We start from the raw sequence: 24,551 nt of genomic DNA on the forward strand, positions 1-24,551 counted from the left end.
ATGGGGCTGCAGAATTGAGGTTGCACTTACGTACTGTGAGGCACCATTCGTTCTTTCCAGGTTGAAGAACAGGCCAAATTGGGATGTCAAATGAAGGAGCAGTGGAGATAATCACCCCTTCACTAGTTCAGTCTTACATATAGTAAGTTCTAATCCTTGAAGGCCCTATTTTAGGTTACATTAGGTCATATTAACTATTTTAACTGGGGAATCCATGGCACCTCACTTAGTCAAAGAAATTTGTAAGTGCCAAAACTTTATTCAATTTTAATTTATTACTCATGGGTCAGAGTGTCCATGCCCACTACAGGATATTTTAGGATAATGGGTGCAATGACCATGGAGAATTTAGGCAAAATAGTAATTCTGATGGCTAAGGTGAGGCATACCTATTTGTCCTATATTTTACAGTCAGTAATTCCCTTAAGATTATAGAGGGTACCTTGTTTAAATTTAACGGGTCCCCAGGTATAACTGTGATTTGAGCCCCAGTATTAGTCCACTAATGTTTGCCAATTGGTGCATTTCAACTGCAAGTGTTGAAGTGAATTCAGAACCTATGTTGTAAAGGTGTAAAAGTGCCCTTTTGTCTTTTTTTTTTTTTTTTGGCTGTGTTGGGTCTTCGTTTCTGTGCGAGGGCTTTCTCTAGTTGTGGCAAGCGGGGGCCACTCTTCATCGTGGTGCGCGGGCCTCTCACTGTCGTGGCCTCTCCTGTTGTGGAGCACAGGCTCCAGATGCGCTGGCTCAGTAGTTGTGGCTCACGGGCTTAGTTGCTCCGCGGCATGTGGGATCTTCCCAGACCAGGGCTCGAACCCGTGTCCCCTGCATTGGAAGGCAGATTCTTAACCACTGCGCCACCAGGGAAGCCCCCCTTTTGTCTTTTTTGCTGTATAAATTATTTTAGTAAATTTTGTATTTCCAGTTGTGTTAGATTGTGGACCTTTGTTTCAATTTAATTTTTTTTCTGCAACCCTGAGAATTGAGCTCTTTGTTGCAATGGAGGCATAAGCAGCAGAGTGGTGTAACGGAAGATCATTGGGTCCACAATTCTGCTACAGCCCCACTCTTTCCCCTACAGGGACTTCCCTTTCCCCCTCTCTTTTCTTTGTCTAAAAATTCCCTCATAACAATTTAGATTTCTAGCCATGTAAAGCTGCTGCTTTCAGTTTCTGTCTACCCAATCACCTGTGATGTGGACCTTCTTGGTGGTTACAGGGAAAGGTTCAGGGCCCTGGGGCCCACTTCATAGGCAGCTGCCTTCTCCTCCAGGGAATGACAGTCAATCTTCCCTGAGCTGAGTCCACATCCAGTAAGATCATTTTGTCTATGGCCTGGATGGGATTCATCAAGCCCCGTGATTGCAAGATTAGGACTTTTGGTGTGCTTGTAAGCAGCAGTGTTAGGTAAAGCCCAGGCACATTGGCTAGGGGTTATGGATTGGGACAGCAATTAAGTATGAAATACTCCTTCCCATTTTCTTTTTATCGTCGGTGCCTGGGCCATGGGCCACCATGGATATGCACCTCAATACCTTTGGGGGTCAGGAGAGCATACACAACAGTAGCGAGGGAAGCAGCAGTATAGAGAGAAGTGAAAATGCTACCCTTGCCTGAATAACAATGACTATTAGGCAACTAATAGTGAACTTAATTCTCCCCAGGGTGATGGTCTCCTTCCTTTCCACGAACCTCACAAAGAAGTGTCCCTGGGCTCATCCTGGCAGTGCACATTCATGAACAAGGTATGTTATGGCTGCCCAAGCAGCTAGTGACAGTAACCAGGCTAGATACTGTGACCACAGAGCTATAGCCTCACTGCTGGTGACTGTGACTCAAGTGCCAACTGGTCAAGATGCTGTGTGTGCTGCCTTCACAGGCAGGAGCCTCAGAGACCACCTGCCAAACACGGGCCAAAACCAACAGCATACCATGACGGGATATAGTCAATTAGCAACCATTCTTATCTTGAGGATTAGAGCATTCAGAGTAGGAATAGATGATAATACCCAGCAAAGACAACACATTGCCTTGCAAGCCAAAGCACAAGTCCACTGGCAATTGGCAGTTCTGTCCCAGACAGTATTTGCCATATCACGGAACCAGTTAATTAGCCGTGAACAGTTAATTAAAGCTGACCCAGTGTCCTTGGTCATGGTTGGTCCATCCTGTTCATGACGCCAATTGTGTTGATCACCGCCTCTTCACCCCATTGTTGAGGGAGGGATACTGCCCTAGGGTTATGGGGATGACCAAACACACAACACCTAACACTGGACAGTTGAAATAGACAGCAGTTTATTCATCACATATATTTACAACCTGAAGGAGGAGGACACTGCATGTCACAAAGAGCCACAAGCGGTTTGCACTTGGGAACAATGTGAACAACCAGGGGTGTGGGAGGCAGGCTTTGTAGTTTCAAGAGGATGGGATATTCCCTGGCGGTCCAGTGGTTAAGACTCGGTGCTTTCACTGTGGATGGCACAGGTTCAATCCCTGTTCAGGGAACTAAGATCCTGAGTGGCACAGCCAAAAAAAAAAAAAAAAAAGGATAGAGTAACCCCTGGTTCCTGTGGGAGGATGTGACTGGTTTGTTTAAATAATTCTCTGGGCTGGCAGGGAACTGAAGCCCACTACTCAGGGATAAGCAGAAACTATGCCTGGTCTCCATAATGAAGATGGTTGTTTGGCTAGAGGACCTTATCTGTGGAAGGAGAATGGGGAGGGGAATTTGCAGTTAGGTCATTTGAGGCACTCTCAATTTTACCATATGTCAAGGCAACACATAATATTAATTTTAGGCCATATACCACATTCCTTTTCCTCCCTTTCTGATTTAATATTTATTTATTTATTTGGCTTCGTCTGGTCTTAGTTGAGGCACATGGGGTCTTTACTTGCGACATGTGAACTCTTAGTTGTGGCATGTGGGATCTAGTTCCCTGACCAGGGACTGAACCTGGACCCCCTGCATTTGGCGCACAGAGTCTTAGCCACTGGACCACCAGGGAAGTACCGCCCCCCACCCCCGGCCTCCACCTGTCTGATTTAAAAGACAACTGTGTAAAGTAATCAGGACAAAGCTGTGTTGATGACATACAATGTATAAAGATGTAATTTGTAAGACAATAACAGCATAAAGGAGTGGGGAGAGAATGGAGCATTCTTGGAGCAAAGTTCTTAAATAATATTGAAATTAATTTGGTATTAATTTAAGTTGGTTTTTATAAACAAATATACTAATTGCAATCCCCAAAAGCCACTAAGAAAATAACTGAAAATATAAAAGAAACAAGGGGGACTTTCCTGGTGGCAGTGGTTAAGAATCTGCCTGCCAATGCAGGGGACACAGGTTCAAGCCCTGGTCTGGGAAGATCCCACATGCTGCGGAGCAACTAAGCCAGTGCGCCACAACTACTGAGCCTGTGCTCTAGAGCCCGCAAGCCACAACTACTGAAGCCCACGTGCCACAACTCCTGAAGCCCGCGTGCCTGGAGCCTGTGCTCTGCAACAAGAGAAGCCACCAAAATGAGAAGCCTGCGCACCGCAACAAAGAGTAGCCCCTGCTCTCTGCAACTAGAGAAAGCCTGCGTGCAACAACAAAGACCCAACGCAGCCAAAAATAAATAAGTAAATAAGCAATAAATTAATTTTTTAAAAAAAGGTAATCAAAACGGTAGGCTAGAAAATAATCCACTTAACCCAAAAGAAAGCAGTAATGGAGGAACTGATGAACAAAAAAGACGTGAAATATAGAAAACAAATAGCAAAATAGCAGACATAAATCCTACCTTTTTGCTAATTACATTAAATTCAAATAGATTAAACACTACGATCAAAAGGCAGAGGAGATTGGAAGAATGGATAAAAAAGCATGATCCAATTATATGCTGTCTACCAGAGACATGCTTTGAATTCAAAGACACAATTAAATTGAAATTAAAAGGATGAAAAAAGACATATCATGAAAACAGTAACCAAAAGAGAGTTGATATACTAATATCAAACAAAATAAACTTTAAGACAAAAATTATTACTAGAGACGAGGGAGAACATTTTATAATGATAATAGGGTCACTAATTCAGGAAGATATAACAACAGTAAATATATACATACCAAAAAACACCCCCTCCCCCAGATACATGAAGGAAAACCTGACAGAATTACAGGGAGAAATAGACAATTCAGCAGTTTTAGTTGGGGACATTACTACTGACCTTAGAGAAATTTCTTTAAAGGCATCCTATGAACAATTGTATGCCAAGAAATTAGATAACATAGATGAAATGGACAAACTTCTAGAGAGACACAAGTTATCAAAACTGATTCAAGGAGAAATAGAAAGTCTGAATAGACCAATACAAGTAAAATGATCGAATCAGCAATCAAAAATTCCCACTTATACACACATACACAAAAAGCCCGGACCAGATAGCTTCACTGCCAAATTCTACCACGGAGGAATTAACACCAATCCTTCTGCTCAAGCCAAAAACCTAGAAATCTCCCTTGACTCTTCCCTTTTCAGCACCCCTCCCCCATGTATCCCAAGTGCTTAACACAGCACTTAGCACAGAATAGGCATGTATTCATTTATTCAATGAATATTGTGTTCTTACCATATTCCAGGTACTGTTCTAGGCATTAGACCTACAACAGTGAACAAAACAAGCCCCTGACCTCATGGGACTTACATCTTAGAAAATGAATGAGTGAATGAGTAAATCTTTTAATACTTAAATCAGGCACCACTTCTCCCCTCCCTTCTCAGTCCTCTGTCAGAATCCGGGATAAATCTCCTTTACCATTGCATTTAGTTTTTTGTGTTGAAATTATTATTTTTATTTGGTTATTTTCTTTACAAATCTCTCTCTCCCCCACTTAGCTGTGAACTCCTTGAGGGAATTCCCTGGCTGTCCAGTGGTTAGGACTCCATGTTTGCACTGCCAAGGGCCCGGGTTCAGGGTTCAATCCCTGGCGGGGGAACTAAGATCCCACAAGCTGCACCATGTTGCCAAAAAAAACCCCAAAACCAAACAAAAAAAACCCCCTGTGAACTCCTTGAGAGAAGGATTTTATTTATTTATTGAATCTTGTTTATTTCTAGGACCTGGTACATAGCAAGTGCTCAATAATGGTTTGTCCTATACTATTCAAGGTGTTTCCTAACTTTAAAGACAGTCTCTACTCTCTCTGGTTCAATTCCGCCTCTAGCCCCTCCCACACGGCTGCACAACTTGCTGTGGCCAGGAACACTGGTCAGTTCTTTGTTTTTCCTGGCTTTCGGGTTCATTTCATACATAGGACCCTGGGGCGGTGCCTCAGGCAAAGCCTGGGAGTCTTGAAGTACTCCCAACTGCCCAGGAAAAGAGCCTGCTCAGCCCTCCGCGTTTAGAAAGGGTTCTTACAGCCCAATCCACTTTGATCCTTTTAGTCCTGAAAGGCTACCCTTTCCACTGTAAACTGGGGCCTCAATAATTCCAAACACTTCCCTCATCCTGGGTCAGGTCCCTGTGGTGATTCTGGGGTACACCCTGGAGGAGTTAAGTGGAAGTTTTTCGAACTGGGGAAACAAAGAGCAGCAAGAAAGTGTGACTAGTTCATTCAACCTGGCTCTACTACTGGGAAAACATCTCAAACCACAGATCCTGGTGAAGAAGGCCCAGCACAGTCAGCTTGGGTGTAAGGCACACCATGGCATTTGAGTGGCAGGACATGGCAGTCACCTAGGTATCTGCTGCATTTCTTACCTGTTAAGGAGTATAATACTGACTACAGAATTTCTGTGAGTCAGTATAACAACCTCTGTGCTTCTGATGGGAAAATAGGCCAAGAAAGGTTAATTAGACCAAGGGACTCCAGTCATTTTGTGAGGAGAGACCATTTTTTCATTTCACTTAAGCCTTGAGAACACCTGTGTGGGGAGGGAAGGGACGTATGCTTGTGTGTCTGTGTGAGCGTGCTGGAGGAAGCTGGGAGGGGGGAAGCACGAAGAATGTTGGATCTGAGGGGACTCAGGGAATGGATAACAATGATAGGAGGGGGGTAAACAGAGCTGACAGGGAAGACCCTGGGGGCAGGAAGGTGGCGGACAGTAAAGGTCCTTGGAGTGGGGAGGAGCTGACAATCTGACAGCGGTGACCCTACACAGGGCCGTAGAAGGGCTGCTGCTGTTTGCAGCATTTCCTCACTAGTTGATCCAGTGTCCTAGTTGGGCCCCCCTGGGCTGGACTACTAATGTGCGTGCCCCACTACAATGCCAACACATCAAACAAGCCACCATTAGAACAGGATCATTTTCCTCCAGGCAGCTGCTTGCTGCAATCATTCTGCTGATTAAATTTCATTCTGGAAAGTACTGCACAGACATTAATCAGGTGTCACAGCCACTCCATCCTATAGAGCCAAAGCCTCTCTGACATTTAAAAATATACCAAACAGTTGCTAGAACACATCTCCCCAGGGAGAGTAGGTCCTCAGGCCAGCGCACAGAAATCTATGCTGTTCTTGCCCCCTTCCAACCGATCTTCCTCTCCCCCAGAGATAGAAAAGGGAAACAAAGACCTTTCTGACATTTTTGCCTGGGGGACTCTGGTCAGCCTTCCATCTTGGTGGTGCCAGCAACCCCCTACATATGTGGATTTGAAGGTCTGGAAGGGTTTCCCCGTCTCAAAATAGCTTCCTCACTGGCCTGCTCCACTGCCTGACATTTTCATTGTAATAAGCACTCCTCCCAGTTAAAACACTGTAGTCTCCAGAAATCCCTGTTTAAACAAAATAAAATCAAACTGGTTTATCTGGAAGAGAGAATCCATAAATAATAACAGCAGCTTACAATCACAGAACACTATTCCTTGCTTTCAGTGGACCTTCCCCTGTGCTACCTCATTTCATCTCTACATCAACCCTGTGACGAAGATATTATTACTATCCCCATCTTGCAGATGTCAAAATGGAGGCTCAGAGAGATTAACTGATTTGATCAAAGTCCAAGGGGTAGAAAATGGTCTCCTGATGCCAAACCTTAAGCGCTGTCTGTCATGCTAACACAAATGAATACTGGCAACTGAGAGTTCTAAAAAGAGATGTGTTTTGATGGCGGTGCAGGCAATGGCTGAGGTCACCTCCAAGTAGGGTGACCCTTTCCAGAGAAAGGGCCTGCAAACAGCCTGAAGGTTAGTGGAGACAGTGAGCACCTGGGTGTAGAGGAGGGAGGTGGGGAGGCGAGGGGGGTGGAAAGCAGCCTGATCTCTTTCATTTCAGATGTTACTATTAGTGCTCCCCTATTTCTTTCCCGCAAGCCAGTAGGTGGCAAATGAAGCACCTTAGCTCTAGTTGGATCTTCCTGCCAGAAGTGGTGGAGAGATGCTGGATGGAAGTGGAGGAGGGGAGGTCACGTATTTGTGTCTCCCTGGGTTGGGCTGCCCCTGCTGATGTGTATCAGCAGTCTCTGGCCGCCCCACCGTCTACGGGCAGTACCCATTCAAGTCCAGGGCATTAATATGAAGATAGAGCATTATAACACTGTGTCAGTAATGTAAGACAGTGCCCTGTCCTTAAAGCATAATGTCGTTTAAAATGCAGTGTGTAGTAGGCTGCGACTTAATTGGAAAGGATGCCTTGGACCATTCGGGATGCTACAGAACATTTGGCATGGTCATTAAAAACTGTTCTCTGGAGCCCAGGAAACTAATTGCAAATGCTTAGGTAATGCACAGCTGATGGAAAGAAGATTTCCCCTTAAGTTGATTCCATGGTATATGTACAGGGATGTTTATTGCACTATTGCTTGTAACTATGAAAAACTGAAACTAAATTAAATGTCCAACCATGGGGAGTTGGCTAAATAAGTCTGAAACATTCCCACGACAGAATGTTATGCAGTTGCTAAAAAAATGAGGTAAACCTATATATACTGATATGGAAACATGCCCATGAATTAATATTGGGTTTTTTAAAAAGTAAGTTGCAGAATTATATTTATAGTTTGGTTCCATTTTTGTTCACTACCTATGTGTGTAGGTCCCTGTGTGTGTATGCATATACTTGTTATATATGCATAGCAAAAGTGGAAAAGTCTAGGAAAATACACACCAGACTTTTAATAGAGGTTGCCTCTGAAGAGTGAGATTGGGGAGGGAAAGAATTTCACTTTTTAAGTTATACACTTCTGTATTGCTTGAAATTTAGGTGCATATCTCATGCTGGCTGTTTGTTAAAGGAAGGCAGACTTTATTGAGCAACTGCTTCCTCGTTATAGCAGGATCTGGGTTCTTAGCAGAGCTGAGAGGAAGGCATGGAGTTAGGGGCATTTCACCTTGAACAGAACTTCCTACAGGACCGTCTGAACTGCAGTGCTGTATTTCTTTCAAACAGCAAGACAGTAAAATACAACCTTACTAACGGTACCCTAATAAACAAAGCTGCTCATTTGATCCCTCTCTATATTCTATCTTTCCCTCAAGTTCCAGCCACCCCACCCTACCGCAGGCAGAGTTCCTTTTATCTTCCCAGGCAGGTCAGTGTCCCAGAAAGCTGTTCCTTTCAGGCAATCCACAGAGTAGACAGCCCCCTACCGGTGTAATTTCAGGGGCATAGAAAGAGCTGGACCAGAAAAAGTACTTGCCACCTGCCAGCATCAACAAGCTTTAATCACACAATGAAAGAGAAGTACAGATTCCCTTTAGAGAGGTGACACCTTGCCTGAAACTTGTACTCAGGCAAGGAAGATTGAAAGCAGAGCCACGTGTGTGTGTGTGTGTGTGTGTGTGTGTGTGAGAGAGAGAGAGAGAGAGAGAGAGAGAGAGAAGAACCAGAGTAAGTGAGCCCTGAGTGGCCCCAAACACACACTGCAGGGAGGACAGAGTACAATTATGAAACATTCACCTGTTTGTTTAATTTGTTTATAAAATAGAATTTGGAGGGTTTGGAGGGTTAATGTGAATAATAATACATTCTCACTGAATATATTTGAAAGATACAGAAAAGTATAAAGAAGAAGGTAGTCGCCTGTATTTCCACCTCCCAGAGGTAACTACAGTGAATGTTTATGACTTTCCTTCTAGGCATTTTTTCTGTGCATGTATATGCAATTTTAAACAAAATCAGGATCAAACTATACATGCAGTTCTTAACCTACATATTTGCTCATTATTATGGATATTTCTATGTCCTTAATATTTGAAAACCCGATTTTAATAGCTATATAATATGTGCATCATATGGCTGTGGTATCATCTGGTTAATCATTCCCCTAAATTTAGGCATTTCAGGGTTTTTTTTCCCCAATTTTTCTCTTTATTATAAATAACATTGCCATGGTCATCCTTACACATAAATCTTAGTCCAGATTTCTCTTTCCTTAGTACAGGTTCCCAGAAGTGGAAATACTGGGTCACAGAGTGTAAACATTTTTAAAGGCTCTGTGGAGCAGTTTGAACTGGGAGCAAATCTATTGCTTCCCAGAAACTGCTGAACACAGAAATCCTCTCCAGTCAAACCTGAAAAAAGCAGTTGGACATACACGCCCCTGCCCGCGACAATGCCACATCTAATTAGGTGTTTAATGAATGTTTTTTGATGGGGATAAAGGAAAAGGATGTACTGAGCTCTGTAATTAATTAGAGGAAAGAAACAAGGCAGTTACAGCTTCACTGAATCCTATTCGACGGTCCCCACCAACCACCATCTCTGGCAGGTAAACCAGGGCATCCAAACGGTGAAACCCACCAAATGATCCCCGAACCCATTCCTGTGGGTTTAAGGCCACTCAACATCATCTCCTGCCCTTTTTTCCTGATTGTAAAGCAGTACATATGGTGAATTTTTCTGCATGCATTTTTTCCTTCAATAAATAGTTTACAGTATAAAATATGTTAATTTTGTTTACTCACTGATCTCGCTCTAACCTTAACATTTTGTGATTATTAACCTGCCACATTTATTCTAAAATTCAAAAAAGCATAATCTAGCCTTTTTGAATATCAAGATTTCCCTAGTGTATTCATTGCTGCATGCATTATTGTTCTCTGTTTTATGCCTTCAAATTAGGAAAATGTGAAATTCTGTGGGGAAAAAAACACTGATTTTAAAAAGAAACTACCTTCTTTCTGTAGGAAGAAACAGGTTGTTTGTTCTTCAGAACTTTCCTATCAAGAACTTACTAGAAGTGTGTATACCTGTATCATTTTTTATGCTTTTGGTAATGTTTCCAAACCACGTACTTTGAAATCACAATCATTTCTTTATATTCATTTTCATATAATTCTCTTGATACTCTTCATCACACATTAGTGATCAGAAGCGAGATGTAATTTCCATTTCCTGCCCATAAGAGCTAAGTAGGTATTGTAATACAAGCTGAAGGGGGTTTTATTGTGCAAGGATGAACTACTGTTGGGTTTGACTGATTGAAGATGAACTTTGATGTGGCATATTGGAACGCTACTAAATGCAACTTACAATGCCTAACAAAAAAAACATATTTTATTATTGAGAAAATTTACTTTTTAAAAGGAGTATTTAACTCTCAAAACAAACAAAAGGAAAAGTATACATGGAGAACAAAATCAGGAAAGATGCACTCCAATCCGTAAATTGTTGTTATCTCTGGGGAGTAGAATTGTTGGGAGAGGGTAATTTGCTGCATCATGCATCTCTGCAGTTTGGAGAATATTTACAGCGTCATGTTTTATTTCAGTAAGCAGAAAAAAGCAATGGATAAAAATTGCCATATATTCAACAAGTATTTAAGTCCCTACTATGTACCAGGCATAACTAATTGATCACTATAGAAATTTTGAAAGCTGCATAAAAAAGAAAACTTCGGGTGTGTGCAACAGAGAGAAAACAACTGAGCAGTTGGCAGTTTCTAAGGTACTTGTGGACTGTGATGTGTCGTCGCCTGCCTTCTAGGCCTGCCCTCCACCTCTGGCTCCTAGATCTGTGGTTCCCACTGGACACCTAGTGCCCAGCTGAACTCCAAGCTGGCTTCTTGACTGGCCCTTCCGGTCGCTGACTGTAACCAGGTGTGTCTTAAGTGCTAAAACATCTCTTTTGCAAGGTAAAGCCTAGAGGGTGCGAGGCCCCAGGTACTTTCACATGCTGATGGTGGGAATGTACTTTGCTACAAATATTTTGGAGGACAATTTGGCAATATCCATTAAAAACCTTAAATACATTCGGATGATAAAAATCAGAATAGTGGTTACGTCTAGGAGGGTTATTGGCTGGGAAGGGGGCTCAAGGGAGCCATCTGGGATGTTGGGAAGGTTCAACATCTTGATCTGGGTGGTGGTTACAGGAATATAGTTATGTAGAAACTCACGATATGTACACGTAAGGCCTGTGTACTTTACTGTATGTTGATTAAAATGTTTTAATTGGGAAATATATTTGAAACGTTTGAACCAACAAGTCCACGGTAACATCGTATCCTATGGAAATAAGGATGCAAATATTTAGTTCACTGTGTTATTTATGATGGTGAAAAATTAGAAACCTCTAAAATATCCCATACCAGGGAACGATAAATAAATGATGTTCCATCCGTTTAAAATCATGTTATCAAAAATTTTGTATTGGTATTGGAAAACACTTATTTATGATATAGTGTTTGGTAACTGAAGCAGGTCACAGAATAGGAAGAAAACAATAACAAGTAAAGACAAGTACCAGCTTTTTTTCCCGGTGCTGTGGCAATTCTCCTGGTACTCAAAGAAAATGCCCAGCTGACGATGGGAACTAGTCAAGCTTCGTGGGCAAAATAACACCATCAACCATGGTTCTCCTCTGATTCAGCTGTTTGTGGTGCAGGCATTGGGTACTAGGCATTGACCTAAGGTAGCCTGGTGGGCACAACTCCAGCCTCAATTAGGGATGTTTGGACTCTTTCAGGTTCTCCATTATTCTGAAGCTCCTTTCTATACTTGGTCAACTCAAGTCTGGAGCTGAGAGGTAGGTGGTGGTAACCACGGTGGAGAGGAATGGTTAGGATGTAAATAGGTATGTGTGTGTATGCGTGTCTGTGCATTTGTGAATACTTGTGCAGCCACTATTTCAAATATGCATGAATGCATGTATGTTTGTGTACACATGTAGACGTGGTCCCTCTAGTTTGCATCCCCATATTTGGAATCAGGAAGGCACTATGGTATTTTAAGCAGTCAAACTGATCATCAAAATAAGGGAGTGATGGAGTGCTATGACTATTCCCAGGGTGAACATATTAGAGGCAGAGTGCCATCTGGCATTTTTCTAGTGGTCTGAAGGCTTCTGGGGAGCGCGCTCATCATTGGTTTGAAGAAGACGGAGAGAAGCAGGCTGCAGCCCCATTGGCAAACGTTTCCTCATGCTATAAAACAGTTTGCAACCTAGGGCAACATTGTATGCTTGATTAAGCTTGCAATGAAAAGGATTTATTTGAAGGCATTTTAATAATTTCTTTTTTATCAGAAGCTAACCAAGCAGTTTTATAGTAGCCTTCATTAGCATGAAAGACCCGTTTCTTCATCTAGGTGGCTTGACTATTGGTAAATTTTACTATGAGCTGATTTATGTATAAAACCCACAAGTGTTCTGACATGAAGAAAATCAGAATAGAGCCCATGAAAATTCGCCTCTTGCTTCTTAATTGTCCAGCTCATTCAGAGTTAAAATAAACTTTCTTTTGGAGGAAGGGGGGCGGTCTCTGTGCCAGGCTCAGTTGAAATGTGCTGTGGGTTTTTTTCCCCAAGTTCCCCTTCTAGTTCCTCCCCTTATCCCAGATCCTCTGACCAAACAAGCACAGTATCTCTGGGGAGAAGACTGCTACTACTCTCTGAGCTGCCGCAGCTGCTGCTATTGTCACTGCTACTGGTCTCAAAGTCATTTTTAACTTGACTGAGAGCCTGCTGTGTTCCAAGTCCTATACAGTACCCCGAGAGACAGTATGAAGGAAATATGCAGTTCTTTGAAATAGCTAGCTCCTCTAGTATTTCTTAAAATAGTGTTTCATTTTCACGCCAGATTCAGGAATACAGATGTTGCATAAAGCAAGGCTCACCTCCATTAAGGGCACCTCCCCAGTTTACCGCTTTGATTATAAAGGTCAGATTACATACGCCTTCTGTGTCAATTATCCCATAACGTGCTTCTCTCTAAAGTGAAAAGTCCTCATTCTACGCATCGAAACCAGCATAGTAACAAGTTTCTATTTGGCTTCTTTAGGGATCTCTAGTTGTCTGGTTGCTACTGGGGGGCCCAAATCCCCGAAGAAGGTGTGAAGCTGTCTTTTCCAGCCTGTATAAAAACCTCTTCAAGGCTACTTTCACAGAAAAAAATCAGTTAATTATGAAGTACTCCTGAGAAATCAGTGCTGGTTGCAGGAGTTCTTCGCATTAAATATATGAGATATTTAGAGTGGGGGAAGGAAGAGACTAGTAAACAGAACTGGAGACAAACATGGCAAGAGTGTACATATGGGGTTTCTCTCTGCCTTTGTGGAGTTTATGGAGACTCTGATACATAAGCCAAACATGCTTAAGACACACACCCCTACAATAGTGGGCATCTTGTCTCTATCTAGGGCATGTATCACAGATTTCTAAACTGCATCTATAGTGTACAGCTGCTAATAATACCTGACATGGCCTTCAGCATGGCCCCTGGGGTGCCCTGAGTTCTTTACAAAGGGCTTCCTTTTCAACCTTCAGGAAGCTTCTTTTCTTCCTTTGGAAGATGGGAAAGGGCAAGGGCCCTCGGTTCCATTTCCTGGATAAGGAAACGAAGCCTCGCAGTAGATTAGCAAGCCAGAGCTGGAAAGAACCAAGTACTCTCCTTCATCCCATCAACTCTCAGGAGTGTTTTATACTTGACTTGGGGATGTTTTGAGGGTGCACATGGAGAGAGGGTTGCAGCAGTCATCAGGGGGAGGTGGTTGGAAGGAGACCTGGCAAGCAGAACCTGGGACCTCTCGCTGGGGCAGAATGAGTGCCTTCAAACAGGTGAATTCCCTGCAATGCCAGGCCCCCAGGGTTGAGTTTCCAGAAGGAGCTGGAGCCCACTGCTCTCCCCTTCCTCACCTTCCTCCTCCCTTGGCCACCAGCCACCAGTGCCACCTTCGGGCACTCCAAGGAGGCCTCATCCTGTTCAGCCCTTTTGGGGACATCAGAACCACCCTCTGGGCCAACAACGTAGTGATTCCAGCCCAATATCCTAATGGGGTCTGGGAGGATGGGTTGGGGAAGGACTTGGTTGTTCTCCAAGACCAGGAACATTCCTACCACATCCCCAGTTTCCCTTAGCAATGCACAGTGGGTCTGTCAGCCATGACTTTCTCCCTCTTTCCAAGGCTACTTGTGTTTTCATCCTATTTCACCTCTTGGGGCTAATGAATTCCTCAGGTTTTCAATATACTAGATAGAGTAGCATTTCTCTACTAGCTGCTGTAGCAGGAAGAGTGCTGAGCTGGGAGTCCAACAGATCTAGGTTCAAATCCCACCTCTGTCACTAGCTCTGTACTAGCTAAGTGAGTACAGGAAATTTTCATCCCTTCTCTGAGACTCAGTTTCTTCAACTGTAAAGTGGGGTTATCGATACCTCTTCTTCCTGCCTTGCATGGCTGCTGTGACGAGAAAATGAGATCCTTAACATAAAAGCACCTTGAACAAAAGCACAAACTCGGGTGCTGATGCAGAGTCATATTTGCTTTAGCTGAATCTCCTTCTAGCTCTTAGGGGGCTATTGGTTCTAGAATTCTCAGATCTGGTGAATTAGGCTGTGTTCCCTTGCTCCATCTCTGCATAATTTTATACACTCTAGTCACATCCCTTCCCAGCCTTCATCTTTCTAGACTAAAGAGTCTGCATTTGTTTAATCTATCTTCATATGGCAGCCCCCTCCACCCTCCCCCATCCCCTTGATTATAGAGTGGCCCTTCTCTGGATCATCTCCAGCTCCATTATGTCATTCTGGAAGCACTAAGACCAAACCTGCACAAGTGTGTGTGTGTCGGTGTGTGTGTGTGTGTGTGTGTGTGTGTGTGTGGGTGTGTGTGCTCTCAGCTCTGAACCTCTTACTCTGCCCCCTCCCCAATTATAAATCCTAGAACAGGGTACTTGCCCAAGACCCTCTCTCCAAACTACAGAGAAGACCGGTCGGCCCCAGGTTGTAGCCTCCCCCTCTTTCTCTACGCAGTCCTGGCCCCAAGGGGCTAAAACGGCTCCCTGTCTGGCTTGGGAGGCTGGGAGGTGGATAACTAGGATGGGGGGGCCGAGGGGGAGGGAGGAGGGGGGTCTTGCGCAAGCGCACGTCGCTGCTCGGACCGCCAATGCTGCTGCCTCCCGGAGCAGAGGGAGGCAGGAGAGGAGGGAGGGAGAAGAGGGGAAGGAAGGGGGAGGCGGCACTTAGGCTGCAGCTCGCAACCAGAGGCAGTCTCTCTCAGCTCTCGGGAGGGACGGGGAGCGCAGCCGCGGAGTAGGATGCTCTGCGGGGCGCCCTGAGCCTGGGGCGCGTGAAGCAGCTTCGGGGGCCGGGGCCACAGGGCAGCTTTCACCATGCATCAGTCCCTGACTCAGCAGCGGTCCAGCGACATGTCCCTGCCGGATTCCATGGGTAAGTCTAGCCACCCTGCCTAGGGGCGGCGGCGGAGGCAAGGGGTGAGTGCGCTGCCCCCTGGACTGCGAGCGCCCCAGCCGCCCCGAGAGCCAGGGAGCGGGAAGCGGGGCGAGGGAAGGGGGTCCGCACGCCCCAGCGTCGGGGTCCCGGACCCGAGCCCCAGGGGAGCGGCCCGGCGGGGGCGGGGACGACGCGCGGAGATGCGAGCGCCCAGCTTGCGTCGGAGTATCCCTGCCCCGGAGTGCGGGTGTGTGCGTGTTTGTGTGCGTGTGCCGACAGTCTTGCAGCCGGTGGTAAATCCCAGCTGTCTGGGGATCAAAACACTTCCCTGCAACCTGCGCCTTCGCTTTCCATTAGACGCTCCCTCTTTGCAAAGTCCCCGTCACTTCTAAGAGCTCACGACTAACGAGAATTAGAAGAAGCAGGGTCCTCGCCCCCTCCCAACTCTGTCGAAGCTGCCCTGAAATTCAGAGCTGCGGTGGGGGGAGGCCTGACTTGCACCTCGCTGATGGGGGGGTTTGCGCAACCCTGGGGGATGGGCGGCGGGGGGTGGGGAGAAGAAAGGGGGGGGGGGCTGGCAGGAGAGGAATTCCTGAGGAATCACTCAAGACAGCCCAGCCCTGCCGTCTGCAGCGGCAGGATCAACATTCCTTGAATTCGATTCCTATTTTGCTCCAAATGCCCGGAATTGTGCGTGAGTGTGAAAAAAGAGGTGGGGGGGACGACGAGTGAGAGCGCGAGAAAGAAAGCGAGCGCGAGCCCGCGCGTCTTCTGAAGTCGCGCTTTTCTTCTCAGGGTGGAAGGGAGGGGAGGGGGGAAACCCACTAGCCTGATCTGGTTCAACACCTTTCCTCATGAAAAGTGGGGGACAGCTGCCTCCAGGCACCAACCTGGCTGCCCCTAGAAGCTGCTTTTTGGTAGTTACAGACAAACACAAACCCCAGTCCCACTCAGCGGTTAGGCACCTTCCCAAGTACTATGATTTCACTGGGCGGAGAAATGAATTTGGAGCCCAGGAGAGCGGGAGGGGATTGTCAAACCATGATCCCACGTAACCTTAAAATTCGCCTCGGATACACTTTAACCAAATCGAACTCTCTCTTTCCAACATACTTTACATTCTGCAAAATCCCTCCGTCCCGAATTCTTGCCAGGCAGTCCGCTCAGGTCTTCTCCGAAGAATTTGCGGCAACATCGAGGGGAGGGGGCGGGGAGGGGGCCGAACCCCCTACGTGAGCTCCCTACTGCCTGCAAAAGACCCCGTCCCAACAGAATTCGTTCACCGGAGGGGCCCCAGAAAGTGTTAGCTCCTGGATGGTGGAAAGATCCGTATTTCCAGTGGTTTTGCATATTCAGTATAAGAATTTGCTCTTTTTTTATTTTTAAGGGCGTAGTTATTTGCAACGTGGTACAAATGAGGCCAAGGACCCGGGTCCGAATCCAGAACCCAGCAGTACCAGCCCCCCCCCCCCCACCAGCTCTCTCTCCCCAACACACGCGCGCACACACCACACACGCACACACGCGCACAAGCACACGCACACAGAATGCACTCCTCACCTTGGCCAGCTGTGGCGCCAACGCAGCCCTGGCTCCCCGACGCCAGGCCGGTGCGCGAGGGAGGGCTGGGTGGAAGAGTGCGAGGTTTCGGCCGCGCGCATCCCCGCAGTGGGCCACAACCGCCTGCAAACCCGGCCGCCCGCGCCCGCCCGTCTGCCCGTGCGGGAGTGGGCAGGTTAGGGACCCCGGGCGTAGAGCGTTGCTCCTTGGCACCCTGCTCTGTGGGTTGGGGAACGAGATGAAGAGAGTTCTTCCTTGGGCTCCAAGGGGCCCTCAGCCAATCATGCGTTTCCCGAAAGATCTGCGCAACAAGAAGATGAGTGGGCTTCGCCCAGCCCAGACTCGACACTGAGGGGAAAGAATCAGAGATCCCGTATGGACGCGCGAGCCCTCTCCACGCACCCCGCTTCGTAAAGTGCGCAGACCGAGGGCACTAGCAAATTCCCCAGTCGTGTGGTAACCCTGGGTTTCCAGAGTTTGGACAGGGGAGTCTCCCCGGAGTTCCCTGGCGCTGGTCCTGCACAGCCCAGGCCTGAATCAGCGTCTAGGCTACTTAGGAGCTACTCCCACTTAACTCAGCCCTGGCAACGCCACCTTCCCTCGCATGGGGGGAAGGGAAGTGGAGGTGGGTGGGTTTAGTGTTTCAGCCTCCAAGGGCAGCATTTCGGAGGGGATTCCCTCTACTGGCAGGACACAACCGCAGCCAAAACAATAAAATATAAAACACACGGACACACACTGCACCAAGGTGCCTGCACTCTACGCTTGCTGGCTGGCTGGGGCGGAGCAGGCGCGTGGCTGGTAATTTGACTCCGGCGCCCCTTCATCCCCTCCCAGCTACCCCCATCTCCCTTTTGGCAACACCGCCCCCAGGCGCTAAGGCACCTCTACTACAGCGGGGCTCTCCTTCCCTTGCAAATAACGTATTTGTGATTCACCGGTGGCCTTGGATGTCTCCGGTCAAAGAATTGCCCAAAGGGGGGATTTCAGCACCTTTAAGGAAATGTTTGGGAGACTGGCAGAGCCTTGAGGCTCTTGTGTGGGCAGCCACCTGTTTCCACCGATGCTCAAGGCTGGGACTTCTGGGACCCTCCCTGTATGGCAAAGCTGACTCAGGTAAGCAAATCCGAATCGGTTCAAAGATCAGCCCGAAGAATTAGCCAGTCAGCAACACAGTGTACAGGACAGGATACTGGGCCTCCCTCCTTGCTGCACTCTGACAGAGATTACACACCCTATAATCAAGGGGTGGAATCAAGAACAGGTACTAGGTAAAAAAACAAGTGAGCAGAGACAATCATCCTACCTTCTGGCAACCCACACCTTGGTTCCTGTCAGATATATAATCCTGGAACTGGTGGACATCATATGGGTTGTGGACCAGACCCACAATTACAACTGTAATTGTAGCAGTTATCATTAATATACTTACTGAGTGACGTATCTAGGAACTCAGGGCCATGAAATAATGAGTGATTAGAGTGAGCCTGATCAAGAAAAACTTCTCGGAGGAGGTGAATTTTGAGAAGGTTTCAGAAGAAGGGAGGGACTCAGATTCAAAGACCGCAGTGCAGGTGGGGCTCTGACCAGGGAGGGGACTCGGAGGAGGGAGAAGCTGGCTGTATTGGGAAGGGTGGAGACAGCAAATAATTGGGCCCTTCTAGAGCAGAGCATCCTGGTCGTCACGAATCTGGGGTGGAGGAGGGGCACTGCAGAGAGGGAGGGCTGCAGTAGTTCTGCAGGGAGGCTGCTGGGGGCGGAGGGGGGCAGGCAGTGCCAGTGACGGGATTCAGACTCTCCCACTGCTGTTGGTTGCAGGGCTGGTTGTTGTTGTCTAAACAGAGGGATACTGGGCGCCAAGTAGACAGGCTAGTGAGAGCCACTGGGGTTGTGACGCTAGTTGGCCAGAAAGCTTTTAGATCTGGGGAGCCCTTGGGTGTACCCTATTTTAAAAAACCAGTTCTGTGAGCGTAGCCCATATTTATTCTCACAGTTCCCCCCTACAGCCTTTTTGGTTAGAAAGGGAGCGATTCGGAGACGTTGACTTTTGTTTATTCAACAAGTATTGACTGCTCACTAGGTATCAGACACTGTGATGGGCACTGTTTTCACATACCTGCTGCTTTATTGAAGTACCTTATGGTGTCTGAGGTTTTTTTGATATGTTGATTTACTAAACAAAATCGGAATAAGATGTTCCTGCGTTTACGGGAACATCTAAGGCAGGCCCCAAATTGTACCCTAATAAGAACAGAACTCTACTTCTCCCTCCTTAAATAGAACAACAGCCAGGAAAATGTCCTAAGTAGACACAAAGAGCTGCAGTTTGGGAGCCTGGGCCACACCTTTAGAGGACAGGTGCGTCTTGCTCTAAGTAGATGTGACTTTTCAGTCAAATTGACACTAAAGATAAATGGAAGGGGGTGATTCTTCACTTTTCAAAGGGATTCACCCTGGAGTTCCTTAAAATGGTCAACTCCCCAAGTGCAGCTAGAAGTAATTTCATTTTACACAATTTTAGTCCTTATAGTGTAAAATAAGGGGTGACTTGGGGGAGGATGTGAGGGGACAGAGAATAGATATTCAACCTAGTGATGGGAGAGTTTTCTTAGGAATTTTATCCCAAACTAATCCTATCTGGAGGCAAGGCCCCTGTGGAGCTGCAGGATCTCTGCCTGGGTTTCTCAACTGACTGGATTTTCAATTCAGGTTCCAAAGCAGGAAAAAAAAAATAGATTTTTCAAATGACACCATGTGGTTTGCTGAGTCACTTTTCTGACCTGGCTCCTGTTCTTTTAAGAGTTAGAGTGATATTTGCAAAGGAGACCCAAGAGCTGTGAATAAGATCAAAAGCCAGTTGGCCGGGAAGGAGCAGGCGAGTGATACCCCGAATTTAGAAAGACTGTATACACACACTCCCCTACATCTAGTCTCTAAGGTGACATGTTTGTTTTCCCTGTGAGGTGTTGAGACACTTTTGTGTGCCACAAAGATACCCTTGTTTCCAGATGTTCCCTCACTCTCTTTGGCCAGTTTGGGGTCGGGGAGGGCTAAGATGGTGTAGAAATGCAGACAGGGGTGGGGGGCGATGTTGGTAAGTTTATGTTAGAGCCCCTCTGTGGAGCCAACTGGCAGATTCACCGAGAACTGGCTATCATCAAATGGACTTAGGGATCCTGGTTTGGAGGCTCATTTAAGGTCCCTCGAAATCTAGAGGAGGGGTAACGAACCTTCAGATAAACAGAAGAAGTAAATCCCGCTCCTCCCCCCGCACCCTTCGCAATCTGTGTCTCCCCGTTCTGCTCCTCGGTTTACCAGCAGTCAGCTCCCCATCTGCATCCCAGATAGCCCTCTCACACAAAGGGCCCTGATATCACAGGTGTCTCCAGCGGTCCCGTTGTTTTCCCCCCTGGAGGCTGGACTCAGGCCCCCCAGGAGAGGAGCCTCGTTTCCCAACTCACTTTACCTCTCCTCCCAAGGTGCGATATGGCGCTTTAGTCTGTGGGTGCCTCCAAACGCTCAAGCCACTTCTACATTTCGATGTAAAATGGTCTTGGAATAGTACCGTATTAGAAATGACCCTGATGAGTCACGGCCCTCACTTTCGAGGCTGACGTCAGGGGAGAGACCGCCAGCCCCTCCCACATCCCTTGGAGCCTTGGGCAGGGACCGCACGGGGAGACGAGACGGATGGTGGGGCTCACCCAGGGTGGCACTCCTGACGCTCTTCTTCCCTCGAGGAGGGGGCATCTGCTGGGGGCTGCAGAGCCAGCCACAGTGCCTCCCTCTCAGCACCATCAGGCCTCCTGGGTCTCCCTGGTTTTCTCGCCTCCCTCCCCCTTCCTTCATCCCCTCTCCCCTCCCTCCCAGTGGTGCAGTCTGGGCGGCTTCAAAGGCAGCTGCTTCCAGAGGCTGCAGCGAGGCCTCCCAGAATGGCGGGGTCCTGCGAGCAGTCCCAAGTGGCCCCTTTAGGCCCATAAATGACAGCCAAGCCACCTGAGTGGGCAACCCTGTCATAAGGCTCCCCACTAGAGAACTGGACTCTCATAGCAAGTCCCCCAGTTGCTTATTTTTATGAGAACTCCTAGGTGTAACTCATCCCTGGTATTTCCTGTTGAGAACCCCCTCCAGAAAAAACGCACGCAGTGTTGAGCAGTGCTTCATTCCTTAGAAAAAAAAATTAAATTCAAAAGCGAGTCGAGATACCATTTTTCTATCTGACTTAATAAGCCTGTTTTCGAAAAAAAATATTGGTTTGCACTATCATGTCCGATAAGCACTGAGTAGAAGAACGGGTTTCTCATCATTTGTATTTATGTCACCCTCACATAAGCCTAAACGGTGTAAGTTATAATCCTCCCCATCTACCTCCCCCGATACATATCTTTGTGGACTAATGGCCTCCAAACACTTACTTTATTACACACATTTGTTATGTGGCAAATCTTGCCAACACACCATTTTTAAAATTTATACATGAGGTGGAAAATGTCAGAAATAAATGAAAAAAAAAAATCCCAGTACCTGGCTTGGTTCTGATATTTACACTGAAAATGAAATTTCATATCTCCAGCTTATGAAAAAACCCTCCTTAGTTGCATATTGGCCTTAAAATATTTTCATTTAATATCTCCACAGTACACTTTCCATCTATCATGTACCTTATAATTTGGCTTAAGAAAGAAACACTTCACTAAGTGGGTATGATACATCTTTTATCGAATGTGTTTACTTTTGTTTTTATGTAACTGGTACAATTTCTTGTGTTGTTCATTTTCAAACTGGAAACATATATATATATATATATATATATATATATATATATATATATATATTATTGTAAACGTAACACCTGATGACTGCAAAAAAACTAAAGCTCCATCTCTTCCCCATAATCCCACTCCCCAGAGATAACCCCAGTTACTAGCTGAAGTAGGAAAGGAAAACCTTCCTAGTGATTTTTTTTCTTTAAGTCCATCCCTTCTCCAGCCGAAATGAGCAATTTCAGTTTCTCTGTGTGCTTTCAGGAGCCTTTAATCGGAGGAAACGAAACTCCATCTATGTCACAGTGACTTTGCTTATTGTGTCCGTGTTAATTCTCACGGTGGGCCTCGCCGCAACCACCAGGACCCAGAATGTGACTGTTGGAGGTTACTACCCGGGAGTTATTGTGAGTATCAAAGGCATAGGTAGGTCTCGGTAGCTTGCTGACTACAGACATTTGGTTCTACTCTGATGGTTTTCAATTCTGTTTGAGTTTCTGTGTTTGCTCAGTTTTCCTCTGGGCTGGTTTAGAAGAGCACTGGACTAAGACGCAGAAGAATCCCAGCACCATCCCTAACTAGCAGTGTGATCCTGAGCAAGTCATCTCACTCTTTAGGACCTCAGTCTCCTGGTCTAGGACATGTTGCTAATTAGCAGTGTTAACCTTAGGCTGAGGTCCTTTCCTCTCTGGGCATCTGCTTTCCTATATATATAATAGGGGTCACCTGATCTTACCTGAAATCTGAGGACCCTTGCAGCTTGACAGTCTGTGACGCACAGCACTGATCTCCAAAGTCATCCTGCCCTCCTCTCAGGAAAAATATGTGGAATGTTTACTCCTCAAATATGTGTATTTATTCATTTATAAATTATATGCATATTCATAAAACATACAAAAATGGAAGTTCAAAAATTAGATTAAAATCAAATACACTTTAATTTTTAATATCTTCATACTAACACTAACTAAAATTTCAAGGAATGGTATGCACTTCGCATGAAATCTCATTAAAGATAGTGGCTGTAAGTCATTATTTCAAATAGCTTACTAGATAATTTTGACTATTTTGTGCTTTCCTCCCAGATATGAGCAGATTGTCATGAGCAGCATTGTTTTTTTTAATGTGATCTCACAGTGTGGCTGACAAAGAGTTCCAAGGGTCAGCTCTGTCATTTTCTCACTGTGTTACACTATTAGGGTCATCTTCAACTCATGCTTTATCAACAGGAGTCTTTCCAAACTCCTTGTCCATTTTCTTGGGACTAGTTTAGTGAAGACTAGATAAGACTATCTGGGCACACGTAAACTGCCCCACCACCAACCCTTTGCTGCTTGGAACCTACCCTCCTCCAGAACGATAGCTCTCGCCTTGTCACCTGACATTCACACCGAGGGAGGGCGCCAGTGACAGTCTGTTCATTGAATACTGGTAACGCGTAATTTCTTTCTAATTCTTTTAGATAAACAAAAAAATAGGAAACAAGAGTTCAAATCGTTTCTTTCCATACTTCAGTGGATTGTTTTACCCATCCCCGGGCTGCATGCAATCCACTCTGGAAAGCGCTGAACTCTTTGCATACAAAACCTCATTTTATATCAAATCGTCATGTTGTATATGAAATGAAATGAAATATATACCATTTTATTTGCCAATTATACCTCAATATAATTGAGGAAAAAAGAAAAGAAAAAGAAAACCAAACAAAAACCTCATTTGGATCTACACACACTGCTATTGAACCCTAAAACCTAACTCTAGAGGTTGGATCGTATTTTGAATATCAACTAAATGACTTCCCAATTGTAACTGCTAGAGAGCGGGAAGGAAGGTTAAGATGGGTTTTTGTTGTTGTTGTTTTTTACAGTTTAGGTTATCAGGGAGGGCAGACGGCTTTCTTGCTGTTGTTTTGTTTCTTTCCTTTTTTACCCTTTTTTTGGAGTGGGGGGTGTTGGAAAGAGAAGCAAAGAAAGGGGAAGGGATTAAAGATGGATGCCTTTGACAAACCAGCGCCGTGAGTGACCAAGCCTGACGCCTGTTGCCTAGGTCACCGATTCCGCAGTCAGCCTTCTCAATAGCCCTAGCGGAGCCGGGGCCTGACACTGGGGCCCAGCTGCTGAAGGCCGCCCGCCCTTCCCAGGAAGTTCCTTCGCAGCTCTTGAGCCGAGCTGAGGGCAGGTGTCCCACAGACACCGTCTGGTGCCCTCTGCTAAGCATGTGATGTGAGAACTCACCCGGTCCACTTCCTGTGGTGAGGCAAGAAAACCAGTCATCAGCAGAATTGGGTTTTATTTTTAAACACAAGAGGGGTGGGGGACCGAGGAAGGGGGGGGTAAGATTGCATTTTGGTGGCTTGGGAAAGCAATTTATAGGGTCTGCGTGACTTCGTGGGCTTCAGGTAGCTGCATTTAGTAAAAGGTTTCTGACTGATGAGCAAATGCTCAAGCCAAGACTCAGACTCTCCCTGTGTGAGAGGAAGGTATTTTCCATGTCATTTAAGAGTAGCAACTACTATTCATGAACGGTGCTTCTGAACCTTCTCTGTAGAATATCTGCCTGTGGGTGGCTGGGTTGGAATACATTAACAAAGGAAGGAGGGTGCGTGATTGTTGTTATTGGAGTACCTGACGTTCA

At 46.0% G+C, this 24,551-nt stretch overlaps 1 protein-coding gene across 2 annotated transcripts in view; it reads left to right on the forward strand.

Annotated features, from left to right (window-relative positions):
* The first annotated feature begins 15,438 nt into the window (after window positions 1–15,438).
* The window catches only part of TMEM255A (transmembrane protein 255A), a 46,572-nt gene continuing 37,459 nt past the window's right edge, over window positions 15,439–24,551 (forward strand). For both annotated transcript variants that reach the window (XM_060087070.1, XM_060087069.1), the window contains exons 1-2: window positions 15,439–15,591; window positions 22,182–22,324. In XM_060087070.1, coding sequence (XP_059943053.1) covers window positions 15,534–15,591; window positions 22,182–22,324 — 201 coding nt within the window. In that variant the 5' untranslated portion in view covers window positions 15,439–15,533. The remainder of the gene's footprint in view (window positions 15,592–22,181; window positions 22,325–24,551) is intronic.

Source organism: Mesoplodon densirostris, chromosome X, assembly GCF_025265405.1.
Source record: "Mesoplodon densirostris isolate mMesDen1 chromosome X, mMesDen1 primary haplotype, whole genome shotgun sequence".
NCBI lineage: Eukaryota > Metazoa > Chordata > Mammalia > Artiodactyla > Ziphiidae > Mesoplodon > Mesoplodon densirostris.